Consider the following 17483-nt stretch of genomic DNA (forward strand, 5'->3'; position numbering starts at 1 on the left):
TTTTTAAGTTTTGAAGCATTTTGCAACATGACTGCATTAAATCAAGAGTAGAAAGAAAATTCTTTTACCTTAATTCTTTTACTTTAAGTTTTCTTTAAAATCATCAAAAATAAAAGATATAGGCCTACAGACAGCTCATAAAATGTAATTGTAATGTCTTACGTGGCTTTGTATTTATATAAATTAAAATTTTGCTGTTTTTCCTATTAAACTTGATAACCTGGTGGATACGTACCGAAGAGTTTGCAGATCTATGCTTATAAGTGATTAGAAATTAAATATTCCATTTAAATAGTATACGCTTCTTTCTTTTGTTATGAAGCACTCTGTATAAGAAAAGTAAATAAGTAAAATTCATAATCATTGCAGAGTAAATGTCGGATGCGGCCCAGCAGAGGAGAGAGTTTTACTGACAGGACTACACGCTGTAGCTGACATCTATTGTGAATGCTGCAAAACAACCTTAGGATGGAAATATGTAAGTATGAGCAATAAAAGGCAATTTTGTGAGAAAATTTAAATTTTGCTTCTAAATGTTATAATCACCTGGCATTTGAATTTGGTACTTTCATCTAACATCACTTGATATATTTGATGTTACATGACAAAGTGTTCAATTGAAACATGGACTACTTATTCAAAAGTATTAAAATCAAATTTCTATAAAACTTGTGTATTTAGAAAAATATATCAGAAAATGTGTATAATAATTAAGGGTACGACCTTTTTGTTGGGCCATATTTATAAGCCCTCGAATTAATATTTCAGTCAAATACTGAAAACTATTATGGTTTGTTGAAAATCTGTTTTTCCAGTTTTTCCAATTTTTTGCCTAAAAACACGAATTTTGTAATCTGCTCACATACAAAATATTGCTTAGTTTAAGAATTTTTGTGTGTTGCTGTATGTAAGTATAAAAACATATGATCAGTGTTTCATTGCAGCAAAATTTCCTAATAAATGAATACCTTTACAATTAGTGAAATGCCTCTAACGTAAATTGGAACTAACCTTAGAGCCTCGCATAGAGCTAACTCTCGTAACCACATTCCCTAAGTAGATTTTAATTAGACAACAAGGCTAAACAAAAATAATATAAGTTGTTAGCTCATTTAACCGAAACAGCAGCTGTTGAAACCACAAACATAAATCAACGGATAAATGTTATTGTAAGACTTTTGTATTATTTTTATTCGCGAATTTCTACCGAATAAAACAAATCATGAACTGGATATAATTGCACTTTACAGTTGACGTCAAGCTTGATGAGAAATGGTATAGAAATAGATGGATAGTTTTGTATTTGTCATTCCAAAATTAAGAAGGAGTGTTCCTTGTCTCATTTAGTTGACAGTAGAAAATCAATAAATGTGGATAAATAGTTTCAAAATAGGGCTGGTCAACTTTGAGCTAAGTTTTTAACAGAGAAAATACAGCTTTTTTGAGTTGTATTATGATTTTATTAACTTTTTCGTTTTTCTTTTGTGCCCCGGCTTAAAGAAAAGGAATTGCGGCTACAATCTACAATTTTTTATTTAATATTTACTATTTATGTACTGGCACTTGTCAGTCTATATGTCATGTAATAACCACCATAAATTTATCATTATCAAACCGACCATGGTGAAACCGTGTAACGGACAGAGAAACATTAATAAATGCGTGCGCGAAACAAAGACAGACAGAACACCTCAAAAAAGTCCAAGTAGGCAAAAATTTTGCTGCGATGTTGTCAAGCGTTTTTCTAAATTCGTTGTAATTGGAACATTTCTAATCATTAACATTTATTTTGATGATTTGTTTGCGATAAGTGCCCTGTATTTAGTTCGGTTTCTGGGTACATTTGTTTAAAAACTTGAATAAAAATAGGAAAGGTCCAATCCAATTGCGTTTATAGTCTAGTGCATGAATTCAGATAAGTTTCTGGCAACATTGCCTCGTTCGCATGCTAGACATTTTATTAGGATTTCTGCCTTTGTCTCGCTCATGTAATTGTGAGTGTTTCTCTGTCAGTTTCACACGGTTTTTCTTTTACCAGACTTGTATATTGTTTATGTTAAGCATGTGACAAAAATTGTAATAAAATTTACATTTCGGTTAGTTGAATCTGAGTTTCAATAGATTTTTCAGAAGGAATGAGTTTTGCAAGTGGACAGTGTTGCATCGAGATTTTTTTAAAACATTTCTTATTATTCATTCCTTTCTAGAAAAATCTAAAGTAAAATGCGACCCTTCATCAATATTGCAATCAGATACAATGTTTTGATACTTTGTGCATCTTTTTAAAGTAAATAGACGGTGGTTTCAAGATTTGCAATGCTGAATAGCTGGAATATGTAGAGCTTATTTAGAAGTAAGAATAAATCCATAATCCAGCTCTCTTAGAGTTAAAGTGAAAACTTGTTTTTCTGGGTCTCATACAGGGTGTGGTGGTCCTAGGCGAACTGCGTCGACCGATTATTGAAATAGTACAAATAAGAAAAATCTGAAAGCCCCCTAAAGTCAATGAGGGGTCTAACTAAATTAAGTATCTCCTACTTTCTTAATTTAAGCATAACATTCTGTATATTACCAAACTATATTTCATTTATATTATGATATAAAATGTTATGTTATAATTAGATAAAGTAGATATAGATAAAGTAGTTAGTTTATGTTAGGCATATGACATGATTTACACCTAGAATTCAACGTAGAATCCGAATATTTGGTGATTATGATACGGGGTGTTCTATCTAAAATAAGAAAGTTGGTTCTTCCGGTATAACCAAAAGTCTTGAAAATAATTTCGAATTTTCCACTCAACCATAATAACCTCAGGCCGTAAAAAAGGTATTAATAAACGGTAATTCGATAATTTTTAAAAAAATTGCAGGGTTAATTTCATGTTGTCATGGATGTATAATAATGCCACTGTACGATTGGTTCATTTAATGTGATAATGTCCAAATATACATTCAACCTAATAAAAATTAGGCGTTTTGGTGACCTAGAAATAATCTCTCAATACCGCTCGAGCTGTTAAATTTAAGTTATTCTAGAACCATCGAAGAGAATTTCTTGGTAAAACACACTGCAGTTTTTTATATGGATTTCTTTACAGGAACTTTCAAGGTTAAACGTAAAATGTCTGGAATGTTGTTTAAACGATAAGGACCTAGTAGTTCTAGTACATTCTATCTGCAAATGCAACACTCTTTTCTTGACTGTGAATAAACTATAAGGTGGTTTTACCAACGCGAAAATAAGTCCAAATAATTGGAAAATTACTATTAAATTCGGATATCACATTCGGCTGGTTGACATTTTTATAATATTCATAACCGTCGTCAGTTTGTTCGTTGTTGAGTCTCGTATTTCAATAAGAATTCATCGATTTCGTCTTTTATCTGCCTGAAAGAAGACTACACGTGCTACTGAAAAATAGTTATGGTGAGTAAATCACTTTATGATAATTAGATTCAAAATGGCACATGTTCAAAGTTCAGTGTTCTAGAACTGTCTATTGTAGTATTTTTTTCTTATGGAAATAGGCTTTCATGAAAATGATCGGTAATTTAAAACTCTCGTGGTATTACCCCCTATAAGTAATCCACTTTAGTCTTTTAGTTGGCCAGGGTGGTGGGGGGATTTCATCAAGTAATGTGTCCATAAGGAATACATCTAAAATATTTTCGTGATTCCAGCGTTGCGGTGTCTAGATGATATCAGTGGCAACAACGGATTTTCATTCGACAACCCTAGTAAATGATGCTATTTCTTGATTCTGTTGCTTAATCTAGTGAGTTTTTAATCTAATCAGTATCTCTCTAAATGCTGTCGTTTTCGAGATATTGACTGTTAATCATTCGAATTTTCACTATTTGGAAGGCTATAGCAGGCGAACGGTTGAAGATAGACCAAAACGGTTTACATGTTCCTATCTTACTTTTTTTGCACCCTTGAACTTTATTGTTCGCGGGAGCAAAAGTTGCACTTTCCTCCCTAGTTGCGCAAATATCTATAGTTTGATTGCTGACTTTACTATATCAAATTTTCAAAACTTTGTTATCGGTAGTTTTCCTTAATATCGATCGATGCCTTTCGTCGTGAGACACCCAGTATTATCCTTATTTGGTTGAGCTTACACTACTTGACGTAACTCCGGTTTAAGCATAAGAAGCGAGTGAATAAAGTGGAAATAATCGTATTAAACGTCACCTTTGATATTTGTTATTGTTTTGATGAATTGTTGCGTTGACTAAGATTTAAAATACAATCGTTGGCGATGTAAATGCCGATGTTATAATATTTTTTTCATAAATTTTGACAAAAAACTAACAGCTTTCAGTCTTAAATACCAAACCACAGTATTGTTCCTTCGCTAGTAAAATAAAAGTAAAAGGTTACCAGTTAAACAACATTGAACGTGCTTTTAATAATCACGATGTGAATGGAAAATTAAGTAAATAAGTTCATATCGTTTTTAGTTGAGCTATGTTAGACTTTTGAGACTTGTTATTCAAAGTTTTTCCATGTGAAAATGGGACAAAAAATTGTATTATCTAATATCTATTAATTACCGAAGATTCGAATATGCGAGTGTTTACAAGGTGCTTGACCGCAATTTATTCTCGCTCTGTCAAAACAGGGTCGTTATCATTAGCGGAAACAAAAACACATTTTTCGAAGCCAAAATAAATACTTCATCAAAAATAATTTTCGTTATGCGAGTTATTATATTGAACTGTCAAAATATTTACCAAATTTTTGATAGAACGCTTTTATTATTAAAAAAAGTATTGAAAATTTCCAAAGAGACATCATTACAAATCAATGACTTAGACAAAGATGGAAAAAACTTTATTCTCAATGATTTTATAGTCAATGTTTAGTGTTTTTGAACATTTGGTTGTTACGTTTTGTGTTTATTTTCACTTCAGCGTCAGTATTGTTTATTAGGAGTCTGCATATGAAGAATATATGCTTTTTTAAATTTTAACTAATTTTTTGTGAATTATTAATATGTTTTTTAAAAATACATATTCTTCTGATATGGACAAAATTAGATGTTATTTTCTTGATCCAACAATTTGCAAACGTCACAAAAATATATAACATAACCTTAAACAAACTTTATTTATCTTAACTTTGTGTTTAATTAATTGTTTATTAAATTTGGATTTGGAAGAGATGTATGGATTTAGAAGAACAGGAAATGCTTATAGACCTCATCCAACGTTTTCCCAACATCTATTAATGTATTGTAAATTTGTACTTCTCATAATTTTTAAGAATTAATTTTCTAGTAGAAAAATTTTCATTCTTGTAAATTTACCGGAAAATTACGTCATGCCTAAATAAAAATTATTCCTGTCACTAAAGGTAGGTTTTCCTGAAAGGTCCGCCTCAAACTGTCAAACTTGTCATTACCATTATCAAAATTGTCTTTGTCAAACTTGTCATGCATCCTAAGGAGACAACACCTGTAATTGTATTATTAAAAGTACGGTAAACTTAAGATTGGACTAATATTGAATGTTTAACAAAATTGGACATTGGACAGCTCATGTCCTCACCTACTTAAAAACGATTATTTTGAATTGGCAGTTTATCCATTTTTTATGGGTAATTACCGGAAATTTTCTGGAAAAATTTTCATAAACATAATTTTCCGGAAATTTTTGAAACCATTTTTTAATAAAGAATTAACGACTAAGAAATAGGTAATAAGTATTAGCAAAAAATAATTTAGAAGTTGTGTGAACCCGGCCTAAGACTAACCTCAAATTAATTTGTTTCCTATTAATAGGACAAAGGGGAAATTAAGCATACGCAAAAGTGTAATTTTTCAATTTTAACCTGAGAGACAAAAAGTGAAAAATGAGACACCCTGTACAAAAACCAAAAACCATAAAACATTGAAAATATCATGAGCATAAAGATAACTCAATTCCCTTCCTTGAAACGGGCTGGAAGCTCTATAGAGATTTGCACTATCGAACTTAAGCGTTATTACATTGCCCTAGCTATCTTAATAACTACTACTAAAGCTGTACTTTGGATAATCCGGTTGTGTATGGATATAAGATTACAAGATTGCTAAATTTGTGCCTTTTCTTGTTTTTGATATTTAAAATAATTATGCATTTTAACGTTAACAACTTTATGAACTAACAAATTTCTTTTTCACAGGAACACGCCTTTGAATCCAGTCAAAAATACAAAGAGGGCAAATTCATAATCGAACTAGCCCACATGATCAAGGAGAATGGATGGGACTGACAGTACGAATAATGCCGGTCCAGGTGGTAGCGTTGAACATACAAACCGCCACCTATAGACTCACGTTAAATACGAATTTCTGTTTTCTGGATTGGACCTAATACGACGATTATTATGTAGTTGTAGTAAGTTTTGACGTGACGTTTTTGGAAAATTGTACGGTTGTAGTATACAGTTGGATAGCCGGACGTTTAAAGCTGACTGTGATAAAACGCGTAGGATTTCCTCACGCCAGGATCACCACAACCTAATTTGACAACATTGACAGTACCGTGCACTGTCAAAATGTGTCTCGCCATCAAGTCCGGCGTGGTCCAAAACCGTGCAAATCTCCTCAAACATAATTTAGCTCTGCCGTGTAGAGTCGATCAACCGTAATCGGTTGTTCTTTTGAACCTAAAAAGTGAGAATTAAAAGACTGGTGCGTTATTTTGTACGAAAAAAACAGACACTTCGACGTGAAAGTGATTTTGATCACACCTTATTATAAAAGGGTGTTTTGTTTGCAAAAGTGATACGCGCACCAACCAATGCTAGATGGCGCTACTTTAGCCGTTAAGATTTTGTCAATGGTCATATGTTGTGTATTCTCGTAAAGCTCAAATTAGAGTTTTTTTGTTTGCGTTTTGGTGCTTCTAAAATTATTGTTGAAAGTTTGACGTGATTGTTTAGTTAAATGTAGCAAAGTTGTGTGTAGTTACACTTGATACTTGAATGTTTATGGTTATGCTTGTTGATTTTACAACAATTGAGCGGTATAATATGTGCGTAAACCAATCACACGTACTCTATTTGTGTTTTCTCGCTATGATTTAACTGAAAGTTGTTTTCAGTTTAGATAGATATCTGCATCGAACAAAGTTGTAACCATCTTAATTAGTAACTATTTAATTACTCAAAATCTTTGAGTTGTTTACCAAATTTGCGTTAATGTCTTTCAGAAAGGAAACGAAAAAATAACATGTGATGTACCTACAGGGTGGATCTTTTAAAAATTTTATCAGAACTATTAATCCATATTTGTTTCTCTGGGTGTTTTTTTTTTGGTTCACGAAAACCCAGTATACTATAACAATTTGACCTAGCTATTTTGATATTCAACTGTTTTGTAATATCCACTATGGAAAAATGACACATTTTGGACCTCGGTGAGTTATACATATAGCTCCAAACTAGATTGAGACGAACCAAATGGCTTGCAAATGTTCCTTTGTCTTAACTGTTTAGGGTGTATTAACTTATTGGCAAGTGGCAAACATTTTCACTAAAAATTGACACAAGTGTAAAACTTAAAAAATGTCACCGGAAGATAAATATGAAAAGTTAACCTAATCCAGCTCTATCTGGTTAGGAGCTATGACTCTCCAAAGTACGAAATTATAATTTTTTGACAGTCATTATGTTGGAAACAGTTTTTGTTGGACATATGACATCTTATACACCTTACCCATGTGCGTCATGTATACAAACAAGTAAAAAAAGTATAAATACCTTTGATACTCAATCTTTGCTACGTTTGATAACAAGTATTTATTACCTGACTCTTCATCGTGGCAAAACTCATTGTACTAGACATTTTTTAACTAATTTTACAGCTTTCTATTTTCTTCAAAAGGTGATGAAATCTACTATTAAACCATAATTTTTTCCCTGGCAAAATATAACCACAAATTGCAAAGTCCATAATAAAAAGACAAAATAAATATATCTCGGTAACAAGTTGATTAAGCGAAATTTACCGTTTTCCAAAATTTTTTAAAGAAAACACTGTCAAAGATCAATTTTTCAGCAAGTTTTGGTATTTTTGGCTTCAACTATTTTAACTTAACCGATGCGAATTTAATTGTGGTTTAACACCATAATCTTATATCGAAACGAGTGCAAATGGTGATGTACTGAAATGCATTTCATTCAACACACTATTAGTATTCATTTCGGTAAAAGATTGTGGGAACAGGAGTAGCAAGTTGTACCTTCTCTTAGTTAAAAGACAATGCAAGTATGCACTCAAACAAGCACATTACAAAAACTGTCCATTGTTTTCCAGTTTACGAAAAGGTAAATAAAAATTACTAACAACCTATAAAATAAAATTTGTTTTGACTCTCACTGTCACGTGAGAAGTTTATTCACAAAGCTCACCTGACAAAAACTTTGACTTAACACACAAGAATACCACAGTTTCAGGATTATTCATATAGAGTTCAAGAAACACTAGTAAATCTATGAAACTTCCTTTTCTTGCCAATCATTTAGAGAGTTTTATCATTGCGTCAAACAAAGAAAAGCAAGAGATCCACATACTTTGATGGATTATTAATAGTAAATACTAAATAAAGCTACTATATACAAATAACAACATTTGTGTAGTAAGTCGATTAAAAGAAACTGTGCAAGCCGACCATTAGTCAGTTTTGATACCAAAATATCAAAATAAAATCCACAACATTGTATATGTGAATTCTTTGTGGTTTAACACCATAATCTTGTATCGGAACGAGTGCAAATTGTGTTATACTGAAATTAATTTTTGTCACACCATCTGTATTCATTTCGATAAAAGATTATGGGACCTGGAATAGCAATACTACTAAGGGCGCTCAACGCAAGATATCGCTTAAACTTCTCTGTCATATCAAATCTTTTATGCAATGCAAACAGTAGTATTTTTTATAACTATTAAAAATATACTTTTCCCATGCGTGCGTGACAGTTAAGCAAGAACAGAAAAACCATTTTGGACGTGTAATTAACGATATTTCATAATTAACAATCTGCCTCTAAATGCCTTGTAAACCACTAAAGAATCCTATAAGTTAATTTTTATAGTAACAACTAAAATATTGTAAAGTCGAATTAAAGAAACCGTGCAATGATCTGTTTGATACCAACATTTCAAAATTAAATCAACAACACTGTATATGTGAACTTTTTGTGGTTTAACACCATTATCTTATGTCGAAATGAGTGCAAATGGTGTTATACTGAAATACATTTCAGTAACCCATCTATTCGTACTCATTTCGATAAAGATTATGGGAATAGTAGTAGCAATTTTGACTTTGTTATAGGCATTAAGTTGAGCAGGGCCTCCCTTAATTAGAAGGCAATGAACAGTTAAGCCAGAACGAAAAAAGCCATTTTGGACGTGTAATTAACGATATTTCATAATTAACAATCTGCCTCTAAACGCTTTGTAAACCACTAAAAGATCCATTTAGTTAGTTTTTATAATAACAACTACAACATTGTAAAGTCGAATTAAAGAAGTTGCATTGGTCTCTTTGGTACTAAAATTTCAAAGTGAAATCGATAAGACTGAATATGTGAATTCTTTGTGTTTTAACACCATGATCTTATGTCGAAATGAGTGCAAATGGTATTTACTGAAATGCCTTTCAATATCTACCCAATTTGCATTCATTTCGATAAAAGATTATGGGAACTGGAGTAGCAATATTTGTCTTTTATGAGCATTACGTTAAGCAGGGCCCCCCTTAGTTAGAAGGCAACGTAAGATATCGCTCAAATTGTCTTTTTCTGTCATATAGGTAAAGTCTTTTATGCAAAGCAGTGCATGCAAACAGTAGTAGATTTTGTAAGCAGTATTAAAAATGTGACAGTTAAGCCAGAACGGAAAAAGACATTTTAAACGTGTAATTAAGGATATTTCATAATTAACAAGCTGCCTCTAAATGCCTTGGAAACCACTAAAGAATCCATTAAGTTACTTTTTATAATAACAACTAAAACATTACAAAGTCGAATTAAAGAAACCGTGCATTGGTCTGTTTGATACGAAAATTTCAAAGTGAATTCGGCAACACTGTATACCATAATTAAATTCTTGGTGGTTTAACACCATAATCTTGTATCGAAACGAGTGCAGATGGTGTTATATTGAAATGCTTTTCACTAATCACCCAATTTGCATTCATTTCGATAAAAGATTATGGGAACTGGAGTAGCAATACTTTGTCTTTTATGAGCATTACGTTTAGCAGGGTCCCCCTTAGTTAGAAGGCAATAAACAGTTTTGAAGTATCTGCAATTGCACGTCGTAGAGGACACTCAAAGCAAGATATCGTTCAAATTGTTTTTCTCCGTCATATAAAATCTTTTATGCAAAGCAATACATGCAAACAGTAGTAGATTTCATAACCAGTATTGAAAATGTGCTTTTTCCTTGCGTGCGTGACCGTTAAGGCAGAATGGCAAAAGCCATTTTGGACGTCTAATTAACGATATTTCATAATTAACAACCAGCCTCTAAATGCCTTCTAAACCACAAAAGAATAAATTAAGTCACTTTTAACAACTAAAACATTGTATAGTCGAATTTAAAAAAACTGTGCAATGGTCTGTTTGGTACCAACATTTCAAAGTGAAATCAACAACACTGTATATGTGAATTCTTTGTGGTTTAACACCATAATCTTGTATCAAAACGAGTGTAAATGTTGTTATACTGAAATGCTTTTCAGTCATCACATCATTTACATTCATTTTGATAAAAGATTATGGGAACTGGAGTAGCAATTTTGTCTTTGTTATAAGCATTAAGTTAAGAAGAGTCTCCCTTAATTAGAAGGCAAAGAACAGTTTTGAAGTATCCGCAACTGCATAAGTCGTAGAGGACTCTCAAAGCAAGATTTGGTTCAAATTGTCTTTTTCTGTCATATAAAGTCTTTTATGCAAATAATAGTAGATTTCATGTGCGTACGTGTCAGTTATGCCAGAACGGAAAAAGCCATTTTGGACGTCTAATTAACGATATTTAATAATTATTTAATTAATCTGCTTCTAATGCCTTGTAAACCACTAAAAAAACCATTAAGTTACTTTTCACAATAACAACTAAAAGATTGTAAAACCAAATTAAAAAACCCGTGCATTGGTCTGTTTGATACCAAGAAGTGAAATCGACAACACTGTATACGATAAGTGTATTCTTTATTTAACACCATAATCTCGTATCAAAACGAGTGCAAATGGTGTTATACTGAAATGCTTTTCAGTACTCACATCGTCTACATTCATTTCGAAAAAAGATTATGAGAATGGGAGTAGCGATATTTTGTTATGAGCATTAAGTTAAACAAGGTCTCCCTTAGTTAGAAGGCAATGAACAATTTTGAAAAGCTACCTCTGTATACACACACACAATACAAAAAACATATGCAGTGTATAGTACCTTTTTCGCAATGTTTTTTCTGAAAAGCATTGCAAAACATCTAAATTGTATTTTTCTGTGATGCAAAGTTTTTTTTCTGCAAAGCGACACATACAGGTACAAAACAATAGTAAATTTCATTACCAATACCGAAAATATTCTTTTCTCATGCGTGACAGTTAAGCCAGAACGGGAAAAAACATTTCGAACATGCAATTAATGATATTTCATAATAAAGATCTGTTTGTCAAACGAATCTAGAGTCACGTTAGAAATTCCAGAGCCTCTAAATGCCTTGTAAAGGTGCTTCTAAAATCACCTTAAAAATGTTATATTCCACATCAGATCATTATAAAGTTGCCAGAGCCAACTAAAGTCAGTTTTAAATTGCCAGAAGCATCCAATTACCTTCCGAGTCGAGTCACTCAAGAATCTTTCACAAATGTCAGATGTTTATATGTAGAATAATTTTGGAAGTTGTCAGAAACCTTTAAAACTCTTCAAATCATCTAAAAACCGTTCTACACTGTCAGATGTTTCTAATAAAACCTTTGAAAATACTTCACACAGTTAAGTACAGTTCACAGTTAAGGCAATGAATTGAATGAGAAATAAACAGTTTTCTAGTTTTTATGAAACTGCTATGGAAACTATCTATTCCTTGTTGAGAAATTGTTCCTTTGCCGTAAGAGGTCCCGAAAAGACCCATTTTCACTGAACTGTTTCTAACTGTTGTAATAATAAGTATTATTTTTTGCATCATCATGATAATATTATGGCAATCTGTCGCGCAGACACGGGTAAAGCCTATTTTCCGTATTGGTAATATGGTAATGAATGATGAATGTCTATTTCGGAGTAGTATAATAAAAAGAGAATACTATAAGCTTTCCAATAAAAAACTAATAGCTCATTGACACCTGAATAATTTTATACTTATAGATGGTTACAACTTTGTTAGCGTAGACTCTCATTTATGTGCTTTCTACCGATTTTTAAAATGCAAGTGAAGAAAACTCGGAAAAATACCGAGTGATTTTCACACTCATGCCGATGAAAACTTTATTTACTACCGTTCAGGCGGTATTTACTTTAAACAAAACATACTAATAAATCTCTCAATTTCGCGTAGCCACGTTTCTCCCATCAACTGTTTTCCTTTTCAAAACTGAATCAACACTTCTAAAAATAACCAAAGTGTTTGTAAATTAACAAAATAATGAATGAAAAACAAATCGAAAATATGCTATTTTTACGTTTTTGGCACTCAAGGTTTTTACGTTTTAAAAGTAACTAGTGACCGCTATTAATAGAGTGGAGTAGTTACGTGTATGTAGTGACATTCTCCAAGGAGAATGAAATTAACGTGTCGGCGTAAAAACGATGGTTTAAAGGGCAAAATGTTAACCCCAAAGCAAGCCACAGTGGTCACTACATTTATCAATTATTCCACTTAACATGCTTCAATTTCCGCTTGAAAATGTTTGGCGGTTAGGAAATGTCAGCCGCCTACATAATGGATGAGCGTTTTCATTTAAGTTTTCTTCTGTGTTTCTTTAGCGAGTGTAAATAATAAATGACTTCCTATGAAGCGGTTTAAAAAATACTATTATTCCGCACAATCTAAATTCATTAATAAATTTCAATTTTTTTCCCTAACCAACTTTGTCGATACTTTATCGATTATTCAAGCAAGCCTCCGAGTTTTCTTTCACTTGCATAATTAGTTTGTTTAATAACGATTTAATCAAGTGAAAATGTTCATATATGTGAGCTCTGAAAGCAGTCTGTGTTAGAACGAATTTAATCTGTGTTACTGTCTGTGGTACAATTTAGAAATATATCTTGAAAGTGAATGTAACATGTGATAGATCTGACCGAGTTTATGAAGTATGAAAGAATTTTAAAATTATTTTGGAAGCAGTAAAACATTATTTGTGACTGAAGTTTGCAACTATTCAGTGGCCTGATTATTCTAAACGGGTTTGACCAAACGAATTCAAAACAGGCTTTAGATCATTTATGAAGCCAAGGACGTGTTTGTTATATTAACAAATAAGCGAAATCACACAGTTCTCGAACCACGCTCAAGCTTTTTGACAACAGTAGTTAGCAGTTAGAAAAACAAGCGCAAATCGAAAAATAGTTTAAAAAAACAAATGTTCCGCAAGTTAAAACACAAGCAGCAGTAGAAATAGTCAAAAAGTGTTTCAGTCAAAAATGTTTCTAGTATTTCCACACTTTTCGCTCTTTGTAACAATATAGAACTGTCTGACGTCAAAGAAAAGAAAAAGTCAAACTCTAACATGAACAAATCTATTGTAATATCTGAGAAATCATTTTTGAACCAGGTTTTACTACTCATCTCTTTTTTATACAGAGTACCACAAATAGGTGTGCGAGGTGAGGATCTGGAAAAAGGTAAAAGAACAGTTGGTTAAACTGGGGCATAGTTGCGTATATTGAAATTCAGTGATATGTCGTCTTGAAATTAAATTAAAAATTTTTGGGAAATAGCACCTACATCATGTTACTAGGAGAAGAAAAAAATAATTATCGCATCTGCTCCCGTGTAATGTTCTTAAGCGTTCTTTAGTTTAAATTGGTAAATATCTTCCGATTTACTCGATCTGTGACAACCACTACACTGACACAATAACTTCATTTATCTAATACAATCTTGATCTTATAAATGTAGATGAGAGGTTTTTTATTATATTTTAATGAAGTAGGTAACAGTGGTACACTTTAGCTGAATTAGTAGTTTATGTTGGGTAACGTATTTTCTTTTTATTGACTAACCTAACACAGTCAATGATACATTTTTACAGGTTTCCCCAGAGATATAGTTTTTTATCCTATTTGCATTGAGATTTACACAAAAACACAAAAGTGTTGGAAAGGTGCATTGGTTAAAATTATTATTACAAAGTGATTAAAAGAAGAATGGGAAATATAACTTCACTTTTTCAAAATAAAACACTCTACTTTTTAATCAATTTTTGGATTTTAAATAAAGTTCTACAGGTGTTTAATCACCATCTTAAGTAAATAAACGTTCTAACCTAAACTGTCTAAATTTAGTATCTTAACAAATTTAATAACAGAGACCTTGCGTTTTAGATTAATAATTATTCATCATTAATTAATAATTGAGTTATTTCTATCCTGGAATTCAAAAAAGTAAATAAAGTTCAAAATTAAATCATTCTATGGTGGGTGGGCAAACGAGTAAAAGTAAAATTTGTGTGAATAGTTATTTACGTATGAAAAGCCGTACTTTTCATTCTTAGTACATAAATAACTATTCATTTTTTACGAACATTTTTCTTCTTCTTTAATGTATCTCCGAATGTAACCAGAATTTTTCAAGATTTAAAACCGCATATTATTGAACTTTAAGTTGCGCAATTAACCAACTTTCTATCTCTCAAGATTTACACACACATTTGTAGTATCCTGTACACCTGAAAAGGGTTGGTGCACAATTAATTTAAAAAAAATGTATTACTATACAGAAAGTTAAAGTAAAGTACGATGACGTTACAGTTGCCATAGTGTAGAAAAAGAAAGAAAATCTAAATGCAAATAGCACTAATAACCAAGATGAAATTTGATATGACATCTACGTCGTTGCCAGTTTTGCCACTGTTCGAGTTGTTGTTGGCATTTGATCACGTATTAAAAAGTCATCAGTTCTTCCAGTTTCTATAGGTATTTTTGGAAGAAAATTTGGAATGGTGTTGCCAAAGTTCTTTACCAACTTTAATTGGATAAAACCTCACGTTATGAGGAAACTTGTATTTGTTTTGTACAGGTTATGTCATGAAATATTTTTGACTGTGGTTGTTGGATTTTTGTTGGGTTATTCTTACTACTATCAGAAACGAGAGTTGTCTTTGCTATCTATTTTCCGTAATATCAATTTTCAATTACATCCACGCAATGTCAAAAACAGCTGATCGACTATTTTTGGAAGGGCAAACACTATAGGAAAAGATGATTTTCTCATGAATATCGACAGTTTTTCGATAACTTAAATATTTCAAAAACTATCCAGAAACAAAGAAAAAACCAGACGATCTAACAGTAATCTCTTAAATAAAAATATGATGATAACTGATAAAATTTCTTTGGTTTGTCTTTTCAAAAAGATGTCGTAAAACAGGTGATTTGCTAGAGTGTCCAATAAGTCTTCCTATAAACAACAAAAAGAACAACAAACAAATGCTAAAAACACTCATTTAAGATTAAATTTGTTCTCGTCATTCGTGATAAAATGTTAGTAGAACCCCTTCTTTGCTATAAAATAACAGTAAAACATTTTCGGATACCAACTCTTAATAGAGTCAGTAGAACTTGACAGTTCAAGAATACTGGATAATCGATACAGATTTTTTTTTATGTTAATCTGGCAACAGCGCTTCATTGTCACCAACGCAGCTCACTAATTCAACTTTGCGTATACACTCCGATATTTCCACTGTGTGACGTCATCCTAGTTTAGTTTGGTTTTCTGTATACCATAGAACATTTTTAGGGTCCATTACAAACCATATCTTACTTACCTTCAAAAAAGCAAATTTTATTCTGTAATTCTTGTTAACTTATTACCAAAATACAGTGCAAAAACCCTAACAATAAGTACGACATTATTAAGACAGTTAAATCTGAGTCAAAATGGTCTTTTAGATATTTCAATGATTACAACACCTACAACTAGACGACTGGCTAGTTTTAAGGTCGCAACCCACTAATCAATTGATCTCTTCGAGTCGACTTCGTATAATTGAGCGTAATAATCGCCTTTATACAATTTTAACATTACTATATAATATTATTAATACTTAAAATATGCCATTGTAATCGCATAATCCGATATTTTTGTATTCAACGTAATTACCAATTAATCGATAACTATTAAATGTAATCGTTGCATTGTATGACCCAACGTCCTGTAGGAAATCCCATTTAATTTTAAGCGTGTATTTATTTGATGTAACTTTTTGGAGGAGTTGGTTCCTCTTTTAGAATAATTCGCCTTGGTTATCAAGTATTTTTTGCTAATAGCGAATGGTTTTATCTTTTATTTGTGATAGTCTTTTGTGATATGTTCTTCTCATTTAAAATTGCATCGATTGATAACGAAAGTTACCTGTTTAGTTCAGTTTAAAATTGTTTCATTGTAATCCCACTATTGTGTTTTATATAATCGATGCAATTTTCCTAGTTTTAATTGGAGTTTTTACCTTTAAGTTGATCCCAAATTAGCGTTTAGATGAGTCACGCGTATGTCACGATTTTCATAATCATACTGCCAGTAGCTATTAGATGGTGTCATAATCATATTTATCGTAACGTTAATACTTTTTGTATTGTTTTTTAGTTGGAAAACTTTAGCGTAAGCTGTTTCTTTTACCGAGTAAAACCTATGGTTTTTTTGTAAGTTTACGCAGGTTGACATAATAAACTTAATAATTAATTAAATAATTTTATCGTTTTATTTGCTTTTAACCACAGAAAATTAAATTATTAACAAATCTAAATTTTTGAGACCATTGTGATCTGATTTCAGCAGAATACGAATTAGATTTAGTCGAGAAATACATTTTTGTGTCAATCACAAGTTATTTCAAGACGTCATTTTTCTACTCTTCTCTGAGAAATGTTAGGCACATCAGACATCAGTAAGCTTTTTATACAAGGTGTCTGTTTTACGAGCTCAACCATGGGGATCTCGGTTATTTGAAGAGATACAAAGTCGGTTAAATCAGGGCAAAGATGCGCATTTTCGTGCTTTGTAAGATGCCGCCATCTCGTAGAGGAGAAAAAGTGGCTGTGACGATGTGTCAGTCATTTTCATTTGTCTCTTCAAATAAGTCCAGGAAAAATTAAAAACGTTTTTTCAAAATTTCGCTTTTTTCCAGATAATTCCGGAAGTAGTAGGAATTTTGTAATTTTTAAAACGACATCTCACAAAACTCGAAAATGCGCATCTTTGCCCTAATTTAACCGACTTTGTATCTCTTCAAATAACCGAGATACC

At 31.8% G+C, this 17483-nt stretch overlaps 1 protein-coding gene across 7 annotated transcripts in view; it reads left to right on the forward strand.

Annotated features, from left to right (window-relative positions):
• The window catches only part of Ypel (Yippee-like), a 75380-nt gene extending 58453 nt beyond the window's left edge, over window positions 1-16927 (forward strand). For 3 of the 7 annotated variants that reach the window (XM_081990915.1, XM_081990925.1, XM_081990921.1), the window contains 2 exons: window positions 370-478; window positions 6175-16927. In XM_081990915.1, the coding sequence (XP_081847041.1) occupies window positions 370-478; window positions 6175-6264 (199 nt within the window). In that variant the 3' untranslated portion in view covers window positions 6265-16927. Of the gene's footprint in view, window positions 1-369; window positions 479-3099; window positions 3433-6174 lie in introns of those variants that run through there. The other 4 variants (XR_014179936.1, XR_014179944.1, XR_014179950.1 and 1 more) reach the window with 4 other exon arrangements.
• The last annotated feature ends 556 nt before the right edge of the window (window positions 16928-17483 follow it).

The sequence above is a fragment of the Ips typographus genome, linkage group LG1 (assembly GCF_016097725.1).
Source record: "Ips typographus isolate SLU linkage group LG1, UJ_Ityp_2.0, whole genome shotgun sequence".
NCBI lineage: Eukaryota > Metazoa > Arthropoda > Insecta > Coleoptera > Curculionidae > Ips > Ips typographus.